At 44.5% G+C, this 15601-nt stretch overlaps 1 protein-coding gene across 1 annotated transcript; it reads right to left on the bottom strand.

Moving 5' to 3' along the window:
* Nucleotides 1-14492: 14492 nt before the first annotated feature.
* On the bottom strand, nucleotides 14493-14918 carry LOC140219402 (piggyBac transposable element-derived protein 4-like). Its single transcript, XM_072289178.1, has one exon. The coding sequence runs from the start codon at nucleotides 14916-14918 to the stop codon at nucleotides 14493-14495; it is 426 nt and encodes a 141-aa protein (XP_072145279.1).
* Nucleotides 14919-15601: the final 683 nt, after the last annotated feature.

Consider the following 15601-nt stretch of genomic DNA (forward strand, 5'->3'; position numbering starts at 1 on the left):
CCACTAGAGAATTCGGCGGATGACGCAGCTCTCCCTTGACGCGGACATTTCTGGGTTGTCTTTTTCCGTACAGTCTTTCAGGAACTCATATATCGCTTTTCGCTAATTACCGCGAGATCGTGCATTTTGTCTTGTTCTCTAAAAATATATTTTCACGTATGCGATATCTTTAGTTTGAGCTGAATATCTTCTGTTTACAGGACACCATTGTTGTATTCTAGGAATTTAAACATATACCTTGTTGTTATAAGAGGCATGAGCTGGCATATTTTGACGTCGCATATACCTAGCGCATAATGACCAAAGCCAATAAAAGCAGAAGAAGGGTCTCACAGTTCGCAGAGCTGTGAGCTTTGTCTCCTGTCGCTCTCTGCTTTCATCCTTGTTTATCCTCCACAAAATACGTGAAGTCAAGATGTACCACCTCGCTCAAATCATCCGCCGTGGTCGCTCAGTGGCTATGGTGTTGGGCTGCTGAGCACGAGGTAGCGGGATCGAATCCCGGCCACGGCGGCCGCATTTGGATGGGGGCGACAACGCCCATGTACTTAGATTTAGGCGCACGTTAAAGAACCCCAGGCGGTCAAAATTTCCGGAGTCCTCCACTACGGCGTGCCTCAAAATCAGAAAGTGGTTTTGGCACGTAAAACCCCATATATTTTTTTTGTTTCACCTCTCTCTAATCGCTACACTAGTGAGGTAAATTGCTTTTTGCCTGGTAGGTATGCCATGTGACCTACTAGCTTATAGGTATGTGTGCTCTTTAGTTTTGTGTTAGGATACCTCCTCACTCTCAATTCAGGCACAAACGCAGGAAACGCACTTTTAAATAGGTCGGTTAGATGATCACTCCTGATGTGAGACTCATTAGACTTCCCAATTGAAAACTAAGCAAGCAGCCGCAGGACAGACAAAATGCTGATCAAGCAAAAACGAAAGAATCGGCAGCATATTGGACTCCTACAAATGTTAAGGCGAAAGCCTGCTGCACACCTGATAATGCGTAAATTATCCAATCAGAGGGGTCACACTTCTTGAAAGACATGAGCTGCAGTGGGAACTGATGGCGTTGTATTTCTACCTTCTCAATGACATATGCGAGCTCCTAATGCTCTACCAAACGGTTCTTTCTTTCTTCCTTTTCGTCTTACTTTCGTTCTTTCACTCTTTCTTTCTTTCTTGCTTGCTTGGTTTGTTCACTCCTTCTTTGTTCGTTCTTTCTTTGTTTCTTTCTTTCGTTCGTTCGTTCTTGCTTGCTTGCTTGGTTTGTTGTCTCCTTCTTTGTTCTTTGGTTGTTTCGTTCCTTCGTTCTTTATTTCTTTCCTTTTTCATTCTTCCATTTTTGCGTTTCTTTCATACTCAGCCATTGCATCTTTACTTGGGGGTACGACTATTCCTGATGTTAATGTTTGCTTTCTCTCTCTCCATCATTCTTTTTTCTTTCGTGTCTTCATTCATATACACCTATTGCATCTTTGCTTGCTTACGGTGGTATGAGCCACAGCAGATTATTTTTTTTTTTCTGGTATGAGCCATTCCTGATGATGATATTTTTGTAGCACTCGTCAACTTCTTCTTTAGCACTTGACTTGAGTGAGTGAGTGAATAAACTTTATTGTAGGTCCGGCGAGGACGCGAACTCGTCGCGCACCCGGCTAGTCCCACGTCGGGACCGGCAGGTCTAGCCCACCGGCCCGGTCGCGGGCACGCTGGACGGCCAGGATTTGCTTTTCTAGAGCGGGGCTACGTAAAAGCGAGTCCCACTCCTCCTTGATGAACTTGGGGTATGTCGACCCACACTCCCACAGCATGTGCGCTAGAGTGGAGGTCTGCCCGCAGGAGGGGCAGGCGTCGTCGCGATACACGTCCGGGTAAGCCTCGTGGAGAACGGACAGACACGGATACGTACTGATCTGCAGAAGCCTAAGCGAAACGGCTTGCGCCCTATTCAACTTGGGGTGAGGGGGTGGAAAGACCCCTCTAGACATGTAGAAGAATTTAATAAGCTTGTTGTGAGTAGCGGGAGCGTCCCTGTGGCCGTAGGGAGGAGGGGATATATGCTTATATATTTGAACCACTCCACTAGACGCCGCTTTTTTCGAGTATGAGCCATTCCAACGAACCACTTCAGGCTCTGGTCTTAATAAATACATTCATTGCCGCAGAGCCTAGGCGCTATGCGAATATATATATATATATATATATATATATATATATATATATATATATATATATATATATATATATATATATATATATATATATATATATATATATAATTCAGCAGCCATGTACGCATTGTATTTGTACGTGTATAACTTTGTATGCTTGCATAGTACCTTGCACATGTTTGTATTTTTGCCGAATTAAGTTTCACTGCGCACATTGTAGCTTTGTTTTGACATATTTGTTGCGCCTTCTATGTACATTTTTGTCTTTTTTTGCATTTATATTCGTATTGCCAACTGTATGGGTGCCGGGGCCTCGTCAGGCCCTACCGCCTTTTGTCCCGGTCCCCTCTTTTCCTTGAAAAGAAGAATAAACATCACTTCATATATCTATATAGTTTATATCTATAGTTTTTGCTTTTCTCTTCTTTCTTCTTCTCCGCCCTTAAACTGGCTCTCTTAACTGTACTACACGCAGAGACAAAGAAACAGCGCGCGCATAAGATCCCATAGATGAGATGAATATTTACAATTATTATTAGAGTTATAATTATATTCGAGGGCTGATTGCCGTGCTATCGTTTGCTAACGAAGCTTTCCCTCAAGTCTAAATATTTTAAGGCAGTTTGTCGTGTGCGTATCATGGCTACGCACGCTTATATCGCATTCCGTTTCTCTACCACGGGTGCGCTTTAAAACCACGGCGCTGCAGTTTTTGCTTTTCTCTTCTTTCTTCTTCTCCGCCCTTAAACTGGCTCTCTTAACTGTACTACACGCAGAGACAAAGAAACAGCGCGCGCATGCGATTCCATAGATGAGATGAATATATATATATATATATATATATATATATAGAAAACTATCAGTCATAGCTCTCGTAGTATAGCCCTCTGGGCCGTTTCCTTTTTTTTTCGAAAGTAGTCCTATTACGGTTATTATAATTACACGAAGGTATTTCGCCCTCATCAGCAGCAGTGCTTGGTATAGTTATTCTGGCGGCTAGCTTCCCACGCTATGCGTGCCGCCATCGCACCTGGTTAAGCTTTTCCTAGACGCTAGAGTTATGCTTTGTCCGCGCAACCTTGAGCGATCGGAAAGCGCGTTTCCCCCTCTTGGCCGGCGGAGAGGGGAGGCTTCGTTCCGGCCGCGAAGCTCTCCACATCTCTGTAAGGTGCCTTGTGGATGTCTCGTGCTGAAGATGCCCTCTCGGTGAGCGCATATTTCACCCCTCATCTTTTAAGAGGTTCAATACATACAAGCATTTGTCTAGCAAACCAGATTTTTTTTCAAGGCAATTTTCCACGTCTCAGTAATTTCTCTCGTCGTATTCGAGTGCTGATTGCCGTGTTATAGTTTGTTAACGAAGCTTTCCCTCAAGTCTAAATATTTTAAGGCAGTTTTCCTAGCCTCTAAAGCCGCTCGAGTTCACTCTTCTCCTTGAGCGGCAATATTTCCTATAAAGTATGCCTTCCAACTACTCCGCCCTTAAACTGGCTCTCTCAACTACTACACGCGGAGACAAAGCAACAGCGCGCGCATTAGATCCCATAGATGAGATGAATATTTACAATTAGTATTAGGGTTATAATTATATTCGAGTGCTGATTGCCGTGCTATCGTTTGCTAACGAAGCTTTCCCTCAAGTCTAAATATTTTAAGGCAGTTTGTCGTGTGCGTATCATGGCTACGCACGCTTATATCGCATTCCGTTTCTCTACCACGGGTGCGCTTTAAAACCACGGCGCTGCAGTTTTTGCTTTTCTCTTCTTTCTTCTTCTCCGCCCTTAAACTGGCTCTCTTAACTGTACTACACGCAGAGACAAAGAAACAGCGCGCGCATTAGATCCCATAGATGAGATGAATATTTACAATTATTATTAGAGTTATAATTATATTCGAGGGCTGATTGCCGTGCTATCGTTTGCTAACGAAGCTTTCCCTCAAGTCTAAATATTTTAAGGCAGTTTGTCGTGTGCGTATCATGGCTACGCACGCTTATATCGCATTCCGTTTCTCTACCACGGGTGCGCTTTAAAACCACGGCGCTGCAGTTTTTGCTTTTCTCTTCTTTCTTCTTCTCCGCCCTTAAACTGGTTCTCTTAACGGTACTACACGCAGAGACAAAGAAACAGCGCGCGCATTAGATCCCATAGATGAGATGAATATTTACAATTATTATTAGAGTTATAATTATATTCGAGGGCTGATTGCCGTGCTATCGTTTGCTAACGAAGCTTTCCCTCAAGTCTAAATATTTTAAGGCAGTTTGTCGTGTGCGTATCATGGCTACGCACGCTTATATCGCATTCCGTTTCTCTACCACGGGTGCGCTTTAAAACCACGGCGCTGCAGTTTTTGCTTTTCTCTTCTTTCTTCTTCTCCGCCCTTAAACTGGCTCTCTTAACTGTACTACACGCAGAGACAAAGAAACAGCGCGCGCATGCGATTCCATAGATGAGATGAATATATATATATATATATATATATATATATATATAGAAAACTATCAGTCATAGCTCTCGTAGTATAGCCCTCTGGGCCGTTTCCTTTTTTTTTCGAAAGTAGTCCTATTAGGGTTATTATAATTACACGAAGGTATTTCGCCCTCATCAGCAGCAGTCCTTAGTATAGTTATTCTGGCGGCTAGCTTCCCACGCTATGCGTGCCGCCATCGCACCTGGTTAAGCTTTTCCTAGACGCTAGAGTTATGCTTTGTCCGCGCAACCTTGAGCGATCGGAAAGCGCGTTTCCCCCTCTTGGCCGGCGGAGAGGGGAGGCTTCGTTCCGGCCGCGAAGCTCTCCACATCTCTGTAAGGTGCCTTGTGGATGTCTCGTGCTGAAGATGCCCTCTCGGTGAGCGCATATTTCACCCCTCATCTTTTAAGAGGTTCAATACATACAAGCATTTGTCTAGCAAACCAGATTTTTTTTTCAAGGCAATTTTCCACGTCTCAGTAATTTCTCTCGTCGCATTCGAGTGCTGATTGCCGTGTTATAGTTTGTTAACGAAGCTTTCCCTCAAGTCTAAATATTTTAAGGCAGTTTTCCTAGCCTCTAAAGCCGCTCGAGTTCGCTCTTCTCCTTGAGCGGCCATTTTTCCTATAAAGTATGCCTTCCAACTACTCCGCCCTTAAACTGGCTCTCTCAACTACTACACGCAGAGACAAAGCAACAGCGCGCGCATTAGATCCCATAGTTGAGATGAATATTTACAATTAGTATTAGGGTTATAATTGTATTCGAGTGCTGATTGCCGTGCTATCGTTTGCTAACGAAGCTTTCCCTCAAGTCTAAATATTTTAAGGCAGTTTGTCGTGTGCGTATCATGGCTACGCACGCTTATATCGCATTCCGTTTCTCTACCACGGGTGCGCTTTAAAACCACGGCGCTGCAGTTTTTGCTTTTCTCTTCTTTCTTCTTCTCCGCCCTTAAACTGGCTCTCTTAACTGTACTACACGCAGAGACAAAGAAACAGCGCGCGCATTAGATCCCATAGATGAGATGAATATTTACAATTATTATTACAGTTATAATTATATTCGAGGGCTGATTGCCGTGCTATCGTTTGCTAACGAAGTTTTCCCTCAAGTCTAAATATTTTAAGGCAGTTTGTCGTGTGCGTATCATGGCTACGCACGCTTATATCGCATTCCGTTTCTCTACCACGGGTGCGCTTTAAAACCACGGCGGTGCAGTTTTTGCTTTTCTCTTTTTTCTTCATCTCCGCCCTTAAACTGGCTCTCTTAACTGTACTACACGCAGAGACAAAGAAACAGCGCGCGCATGCGATTCCATAGATGAGATGAATATATATATATATATATATATATATATATATATATATATATATATATAGAAAACTATCAGTCATAGCTCTCGTAGTATAGCCCTCTGGGCCGTTTCCTTTTTTTTTCGAAAGTAGTCCTATTAGGGTTATTATAATTACACGAAGGTATTTCGCCCTCATCAGCAGCAGTCCTTGGTATAGTTATTCTGGCGGCTAGCTTCCCACGCTATGCGTGCCGCCATCGCACCTGGTTAAGCTTTTCCTAGACGCTAGAGTTATGCTTTGTCCGCGCAACCTTGAGCGATCGGAAAGCGCGTTTCCCCCTCTTGGCCGGCGGAGAGGGGAGGCTTCGTTCCGGCCGCGAAGCTGTCCACATCTCTGTAAGGTTCCTTGTGGATGTCTCGTGCTGAAGATGCCCTCTCGGTGAGCGCCTATTTCACCCCTCATCTTTTAAGAGGTTCAATACATACAAGCATTTGTCTAGCAAACCAGATTTTTTTTCAAGGCAATTTTCCACGTCTCAGTAATTTCTCTCGTCGTATTCGAGTGCTGATTGCCGTGTTATAGTTTGTTAACGAAGCTTTCCCTCAAGTCTAAATATTTTAAGGCAGTTTTCCTAGCCTCTAAAGCCGCTCGAGTTCGCTCTTCTCCTTGAGCGGCCATTTTTCCTATAAAGTATGCCTTCCAACTACTCCGCCCTTAAACTGGCTCTCTCAACTACTACACGCAGAGACAAAGCAACAGCGCGCGCATTAGATCCCATAGTTGAGATGAATATTTACAATTAGTATTAGGGTTATAATTATATTCGAGTGCTGATTGCCGTGCTATCGTTTGCTAACGAAGCTTTCCCTCAAGTCTAAATATTTTAAGGCAGTTTGTCGTGTGCGTATCATGGCTACGCACGCTTATATCGCATTCCGTTTCTCTACCACGGGTGCGCTTTAAAACCACGGCGCTGCAGTTTTTGCTTTTCTCTTCTTTCTTCTTCTCCGCCCTTAAACTGGCTCTCTTAACTGTACTACACGCAGAGACAAAGAAACAGCGCGCGCATTAGATCCCATAGATGAGATGAATATTTACAATTATTATTAGAGTTATAATTATATTCGAGGGCTGATTGCCGTGCTATCGTTTGCTAACGAAGCTTTCCCTCAAGTCTAAATATTTTAAGGCAGTTTGTCGTGTGCGTATCATGGCTACGCACGCTTATATCGCATTCCGTTTCTCTACCACGGGTGCGCTTTAAAACCACGGCACTGCAGTTTTTGCTTTTCTCTTCTTTCTTCTTCTCCGCCCTTAAACTGGCTCTCTTAACTGTACTACACGCAGAGACAAAGAAACAGCGCGCGCATGCGATTCCATAGATGAGATGAATATATATATATATATATATATATATATATATATATAGAAAACTATCAGTCATAGCTCTCGTAGTATAGCCCTCTGGGCCGTTTCCTTTTTTTTTCGAAAGTAGTCCTATTAGGGTTATTATAATTACACGAAGGTATTTCGCCCTCATCAGCAGCAGTCCTTGGTATAGTTATTCTGGCGGCTAGCTTCCCACGCTATGCGTGCCGCCATCGAACCTGGTTAAGCTTTTCCTTGACGCTAGAGTTATGCTTTGTCCGCGCAACCTTGAGCGATCGGAAAGCGCGTTTCTCCCTCTTGGCCGGCGGAGAGGGGAGGCTTCGTTCCGGCCGCGAAGCTCTCCACATCTCTGTAAGGTGCCTTGTGGATGTCTCGTGCTGAAGATGCCCTCTCGGTGAGCGCATATTTCACCCCTCATCTTTTAAGAGGTTCAATACATACAAGCATTTGTCTAGCGAACCAGATTTTTTTTCAAGGCAATTTTCCACGTCTCAGTAATTTCTCTCGTCGTATTCGAGTGCTGATTGTCGTGTTATAGTTTGTTAACGAAGCTTTCCCTCAAGTCTAAATATTTTAAGGCAGTTTTCCTAGCCTCTAAAGCCGCTCGAGTTCGCTCTTCTCCTTGAGCGGCCATTTTTCCTTTAAAGTATGCCTTCCAACTACTCCGCCCTTAAACTGGCTCTCTCAACTACTACACGCAGAGACAAAGCAACAGCGCGCGCATTAGATCCCATAGATGAGATGAATATTTACAATTAGTAGTAGGGTTATAATTATATTCGAGTGCTGATTGCCGTGCTATCGTTTGCTAACGAAGCTTTCCCTCAAGTCTAAATATTTTAAGGCAGTTTGTCGTGTGCGTATCATGGCTACGCACGCTTATATCGCATTCCGTTTCTCTACCACGGGTGCGCTTTAAAACCACGGCGCTGCAGTTTTTGCTTTTCTCTTCTTTCTTCTTCTCCGCCCTTAAACTGGCTCTCTTAACTGTACTGCACGCAGAGACAAAGAAACAGCGCGCGCATTAGATCCCATAGATGAGATGAATATTTACAATTATTATTAGAGTTATAATTATATTCGAGGGCTGATTGCCGTGCTATCGTTTGCTAACGAAGCTTTCCCTCAAGTCTAAATATTTTAAGGCAGGTTGTCGTGTGCGTATCATGGCTACGCACGCTTATATCGCATTCCGTTTCTCTACCACGGGTGCGCTTTAAAACCACGGCGCTGCAGTTTTTGCTTTTCTCTTCTTTCTTCTTCTCCGCCCTTAAACTGGCTCTCTTAACTGTACTACGCACAGAAACAAAGAAACAGCGCACGCATAGTAGCCTTGGGCCTGACGAACCAACCGACTGAGCTATCTTTCCGGGCAACATCGAAGGGTCACGAGTTCAAATCACCTGTTATGTTCCGTTTTTTTTTCCGCCCCTTTTTCTTTCTTTTTTTTTTCTTTCTTTTAATGTCTTTTCCTTTATTTTATCACTGTACGGGAACCCTCCTAAAAAAAAAAAAGAAAGATATATATCTTCAAATATGTATGGCCTCACACTCACATGTGCAGGTCATAAATACCAGGTTCTCTAGCCGAGTGCCATCCATGCGGTATAACCGAGCTCAGATTGGTCCACCTTGACTGACCAAGTAGGGCACCACTGTAGGTTAAATGAGGCGTACAACTCCTGCGGGACCCGCCGTGGTTGCTCAGTGGTTATGGCGTTAGACTGCTGAGCACGAGGTCGCGGTATCGGACCCCGACCACGGCGGCCGCATTTCGATGGGGGCGAAATGCGAAAACACCCGTGTACTTAGAATTGCACTACGGCGTGCATAATCAGAAAGTGGTTTTGTCACGTAAAGCCCCATAAATTAATTTTTAATTTAACTCCTACGGGGACGGTAGAGTATCCGTCTCCAGTGCAAGAGGACCGTGATTCAAATCCCGGTGCCGCGCTATTCTCCACCGGAAAATACAAAAAAAAAACCGTGTGTTGAGAAAATTGCACAAACAGGCCTGGAGTGCGGCCTGACCCCGGTGACCAGAACCGGTAACGCACTCTCTCACCAGAGCAGGATTGGCCACCCTGGTGCAGTACTTGGCCACAACCTCCTATATGAATACAACAATCGAACCCCGGACCTCAGTCCCCAGCAGCCGCGAAACAACTGACCACGGCGGCGGTCAGATCTGTGACGCTGCAGAGGGTGCTAAGAATACCTGGCTCCGGACAGGCCGCCATTGGAATCTGAACCTGGCAACGTTTAACGTTAGAACGCTATCTAGTGAGGCGAGTCTAGCAGTGTTATTGGAGGAATTAGAGGGTAGTAAATGGGATATAATAGGGCTCAGTGAAGTTAGGAGGCCAAAAGAAGCATATACAGTGCTAAAAAGCGGGCATGTACTGTGTTACCGGGGCTTAGCGGAGAGACGAGAACTAATAATAAGGAAATAGCTAGTAACATACAGGAATTCTATAGCATTAACGAGAGGGTGGCATGTCTTGTTGTGAAACTTAATAAGAGGTACAAAATGAAGGTTGTACAGGTCTACGCTCCTACATCTAGTCATGATGACCAGGAAGTCGAAAGCTTTTATGAAGACGTAGAATCGGCGATGGGTAAAGTCAAAACAAAATACACTATACTGATGGGCGACTTCAATGCCAGGGTAGGCAAGAAGCAGGCTGGAGACAAGTCAGTTGGGGAATATGGCATAGGCTCTAGGAATAGCAGAGGAGAATTATTAGTAGAGTTTGCAGAACAGAATAATATGCGTATAATGAATACCTTTTTCCGCAAGCGGGTTAGCCGAAAGTGGACGTGGAGGAGCCCGAATGGTGAGACTAGAAATGAAATCGACTTCATACTCTGCGCGAACCCTGGCATCATTCAAGATGTAGACGTGCTCGGCAAGGTACGCTGCAGTGACCACAGGATGGTAAGAACTCGAATTAGCCTAGACTTGAGGAGGGAACGAAAGAAACTGGTACACAAGAAGCCAATCAATGAGTTAGCGGTAAGAGGGAAACTAGAGGAATTCCGGATCAAACTACAGAACAGGTATTCGGCTTTAACTCAGGAAGAGGACCTTAGTGTTGAAGCAATGAACGACAATCTCATGGGCATCATTAAGGAGTGCGCAATAGAATTCGGTGGTAACGCCGTTAGACAGGAAACCAGTAAGCTATCGCAGGAGACGAAAGATCTGATCAAGAAACGCCAATGTATGAAAGCCTCTAATCCTACAGCTAGAATAGAACTGGCAGAACTTTCTAAGTTAATCAACAAGCGTAAGACAGCGGACATCAGGAACTATAATATGGATAGAATTGAACAGGCTCTCAGGAACGGAGGAAGCCTAAAAACAGTGAAGAAGAAACTAGGAATAGGCAAGAATCAGATGTGTGCGTTAAGAGACAAAGCCGGCAATATCGTTACTAATATGGACGAGATAGTTCAAGTGGCTGAGGAGTTCTATAGAGATTTATACAGTACCAGTGGCACCCACGACGATAGTGGAAGAGAGAATAGCCTAGAGGAATTCGAAATCCCACAGGTAACGCCAGAAGAAGTAAAGAAAGCCTTAGGAGCTATGCAAAGGGGGAAGGCAGCTGGGGAGGATCAGGTAACAGCAGATTTGTTGAAGGATGGTGGTCAGATTGTTCTAGAGAAACTGGCCACCCTGTATACGCAATGCCTCATAACCTCGAGCGTACCGGAATCTTGGAAGAACGCTAACATAATCCTAATCCATAAGAAAGGGGACGCCAAAGACTTGAAAAATTATAGACCGATCAGCTTACTGTCCGTTGCCTACAAAGTATTTACTAAGGTAATCGCAAATAGAATCAGGAACACCTTAGACTTCTGTCAACCAAAGGACCAGGCAGGATTCCGTAAAGGCTACTCAACAATAGACCATATTCACACTATCAATCAAGTGATAGAGAAATGTGCAGAATATAACCAACCCTTATATATAGCTTTCATTGATTACGAGAAAGCGTTTGATTCAGTCGAAACCTCAGCAGTCATGGAGGCATTACGGAATCAGGGTGTAGATGAGCCATATGTAAATATACTGGAAGATATCTATAGCGGCTCCACAGCCACCGTAGTCCTCCACAAAGAAAGCAACAAAATCCCTATAAAGAAAGGCGTCAGACAGGGAGATACGATATCTCCAATGCTATTCACAGCATGTTTACAGGAGGTATTCAGAGGCCTGGAGTGGGAAGAATTGGGGATAAAAGTTGATGGAGAATGCCTTAGCAACTTGCGATTCGCTGATGATATTGCCTTGCTTAGTAACTCAGGAGACCAATTGCAATGCATGCTCACTGACCTGGAGAGGCAAAGCAGAAGGGTGGGTCTGAAAATTAATCTGCAGAAAACTAAAGTACTGTTTAACAGTCTCGGAAGAGAACAGCAGTTTACGATAGGTAGCGAAACACTGGAAGTGGTAAGGGAATACATCTACTTAGGGCAGGTAGTGACCACGGATCCGGATCATGAGACTGAAATAACCAGAAGAATAAGAATGGGTTGGGGTGCGTTTGGCAGGCATTCTCAAATCATGAACAGTAGGTTGCCACTATCCCTCAAAAGGAAAGTGTACAACAGCTGTGTGTTACCAGTACTCACATATGGGGCAGAAACCTGGAGGCTTACGAAAAGGGTTCTGCTGAAATTGAGAACGACGCAACGAGCTATGGAAAGAAGAATGATGGGTGTAACGTTAAGGGATAAGAAAAGAGCAGATTGGGTGAGGCAACAAACGCGGGTAAACGACATCTTAGTTGAAATCAAGAAAAAGAAATGGGGCATGGGCCGGACATGTAATGAGGAGGGAAGATAAGCGATGGTCATTAAGGGTTACGGACTGGATTCTAAGGGAAGGGAAGCGTAGCAGGGGGCGGCAGAAAGTTAGGTGGGCAGATGACATTAAGACGTTTGCAGGGACAACATGGCCACAATTAGTACATGACCGGGGTAGTTGGAGAAGTATGGGAGAGGCCTTTGCCCTGCAGTGGGCGTAACTAGGCTGATGATGATGATGATATATATATATATATATATATATATATATATATATGCGAGAAGGAAGGGGTTAACCGAGGGGCCCGATTTTTTTAAGTCGTATCATGAGAAGCCAACAAAGACTGACACCAAGGACAACATAGGGGAAATTTCTTGTGCTTCATAAATGAAACAAAGAAACGATAAATTACGTTAATTTTCATTAATTTATCGTTTCTTTATTTCATTTCTTAAGCACAAGTAATTTCTCATATCTTGTCCTTGGTGTCAGTGTTTGTTGGCTTCTTATGATATGACTATATATATATATATATACCAGAAAAAAAGCAGTTCTGGGTCCGGGTAAATATTCACAGTGAAACAGACGCGCGTATGAAGCGGTTTATTGACGTTGCGGCCGGGGTCCGGCGTTCATCAGAAACCGGACCGGACCCCGGCCGAAACGTCAATACACCGCTTCATAAGCGCGTCTGCTTCACTGTATATATATATATATATATGTATATATGTATATATGTATATACATGTTAGCCAGCCGCCAAGATCTGTGAGTGGGGGCGCTGGCTAACACTCCCAGGGTTCTACTAGTACACATAAATACCCAAGAAAGTGGATGGGGAAACGCCGCCGCGGTAGCTCAATTGGTAGAGCATCGCACGCGACATGCGAAGGTTGTGGGTTCGGTTCCCACCTGCGGCAATTTGTTTTTTCATCCACTTTAATTTCCCTTAATCTATCGTTACTTTGCTTCATTTATTAAGCACATGCAATTTCCCCTATGTTGTCCTTGGTGTCAGTGTTTGTTGGCTTCTCATGACTAATAAAGATCAGGTCCCTCGGTTAACCCCCCTTTCTTTTCGTTTATATATATATATATATATATATATATATATATATATATATATATATATATATATATATATATATATATATACCGTCTCTCTTTATAAAACCAAGACGATTCGAGTAGGCTGGCATGGTTTTCAAACTGCAACCTCCTTTATAGGCTTCCTCCTCTGCGCCATGCAGAAAGAGACAGCTAGCGACGTTCAACGCTTGTCATTCCCACAAAGCGTGCTTTATATGCAGTGCGGTTTGAACGCAACATACGGAACAATTCGGTTGTTATCGTAGTGTTAGTTGGCGGTAAAGATCGACTGCAGTACCGTCCTGCACTGATTGACATGGACCAGTTAGAGCTGGGTTTGTTGCTGCACCATTTATTGCGAGTGCGACACAGTCACGCTGCAGGCGATCGATGCCTGGAGGCTGCGAGGCATGATAGGAATTCTACAGGTTTCCCGTTGGCTTGATTTGGTTTTCTCCAGTGAACGCCTTAACCCTTAAAAGCCCATAGTGCTTCTACTATGAAAAAAATTGGCTAGACGTTTCAGAAACAATCTTTATTAGTCTCTCAAGCCATCTTCAAGCAAAAGAACGCATCAGCTTGTATGCGGTGGGAAACACAGCTATGGGAACATTCTTCCCTGTGGGCTATGAGGGCTGTCCTACTTATCGTTAAACTTCATGAAGCAGGGAACAACGCAGAGGTGAACCTTGCGCGTTGAACAGATGATCTTTGACCTTTTGTCGTTCTTGGCAGTGGAGCAATACCTGCAGCGCTTGTACGATGTTGCCCCTTCTGGGAAGTGGGGTGTGGCGGCAAAGCGAGTTTCATCTGGCACGCCAAGATTTTTTTCAGGCTTTTTGATGGAAGGTCGTCGTGGCGCAAGGGCAGCTGATCTTTTCCTGCTTGTGTAGCCGTTGACAAGCTGCCTTGACAGCCTTATTAGGAAGTGTACGTGGTCATCGTAACCAACATTTGACAGACGGTACAGCACATAGCTGTTTACAAGAGCGCAGTCAAGAATGAAATAAAAGAGACGCATCCACCACTTTCGAGACTTTCTGCTGACCGTGTAGTAGTCCCTCAGCTGGTCAAAGCGGTCTACTCCACGCATGTATTTCGTGTACTCGTCTATAGCAAGAGGACACTGCAGGTCAATTTTAGCGCCATCCTTTGCTTTCTTAGAGACATTCACTGTGTGCGAGGGATTGTGGGCAGTCGTGAGTATGTTCACAAGCCTCTTGTCTTGCCACTGTAGGGCCGCCACATTCCCTTTTACACGAAGGTGTGATATCCTTCTTTCATCTTCTTCTTGTTCTTGAGAATCTCGGGAAGCCCTTTCCTTTGCTGTCGTACTGTGGCAACTGAATAGATACCTTCTTCGAAGAGGTTCTGGAGCAGTTCTGGCGACGAAAAGAAGTTGTCGAACACCACAAGGCACTCAGTTTGTGCCAGTTCCTCAGTGAACTTCTTTACCACACGAGTGCCTAAGCCGCTTCCATCACTCTCTTTTCCGGTATAAACGTCAAACTGGCTCATAAAACCAGTCGTGGCATCTGCGCGCACCCAGACTTTGAAGCCGCGCTTGATGGGTTTTAGAGGCATATACTGCTTGAAGGACTTCTTCCCCTTGAAACGAACCATGCTCTCGTCAATTGAGTAGCAGGAAGATGGTTGGTAGCACTCTCCAAATTTGCTCATTACTGACGCCATAAGCAGCCGTATCTTGTGCAATGGGTCATGACCTGGCTCTCCTTTTGGCACCGACGTTGTGTTGTCATTAGCATGGAGAGCCCTTAAAAGCATAAAAAATCGGGATCTTGGCATGATGCAATTGATCGCAGGTACGGTGAGGTCGCTGTCGGTACACCAGTAATCCCTTCGGTTCTCGAGCTTGTGAAAACCCATCTTTATTATCATACCTAAAAATGCACGCATCTCTTCGATTGTTGTGTCTTTCCACCCTTTCAACTTTTCTTGTTTTGCAAACAAGTTGGTTTCACGCACAAGAATTTCCTCAGCTTCACCAAACAGTGCCTCGAAAATCTGCAGAGGTGTGCACGTCTCGAGGAGCTTTGACGACGCTGGCGGAAGTGACGAAAATTTCGGAATGCTTTTTTCATGCGGAAGAGAGCGCATGCCCCAATCTTCATCATCACTTTCATGTTCTGCAACGCTATCGCTGCTCGAGTTGGCATCTGAGGAGTTGATGCAAGCTGGAATGCTGTCGTCTAGATCTTTCGATCGGGTAACAACTGCTGCTGGCTCATCAACATCGTCATCTTCTTCACTATCCGTCGAGTGGTCTACGTCGTCAGGAAGTGAAAAAAAAACAGATCTAAAGCCTCTTCTGCAGTCAGACGTCCGGCCATCTGGAGGCAGAG

This window comes from Dermacentor andersoni, chromosome 1, assembly GCF_023375885.2.
Source record: "Dermacentor andersoni chromosome 1, qqDerAnde1_hic_scaffold, whole genome shotgun sequence".
NCBI lineage: Eukaryota > Metazoa > Arthropoda > Arachnida > Ixodida > Ixodidae > Dermacentor > Dermacentor andersoni.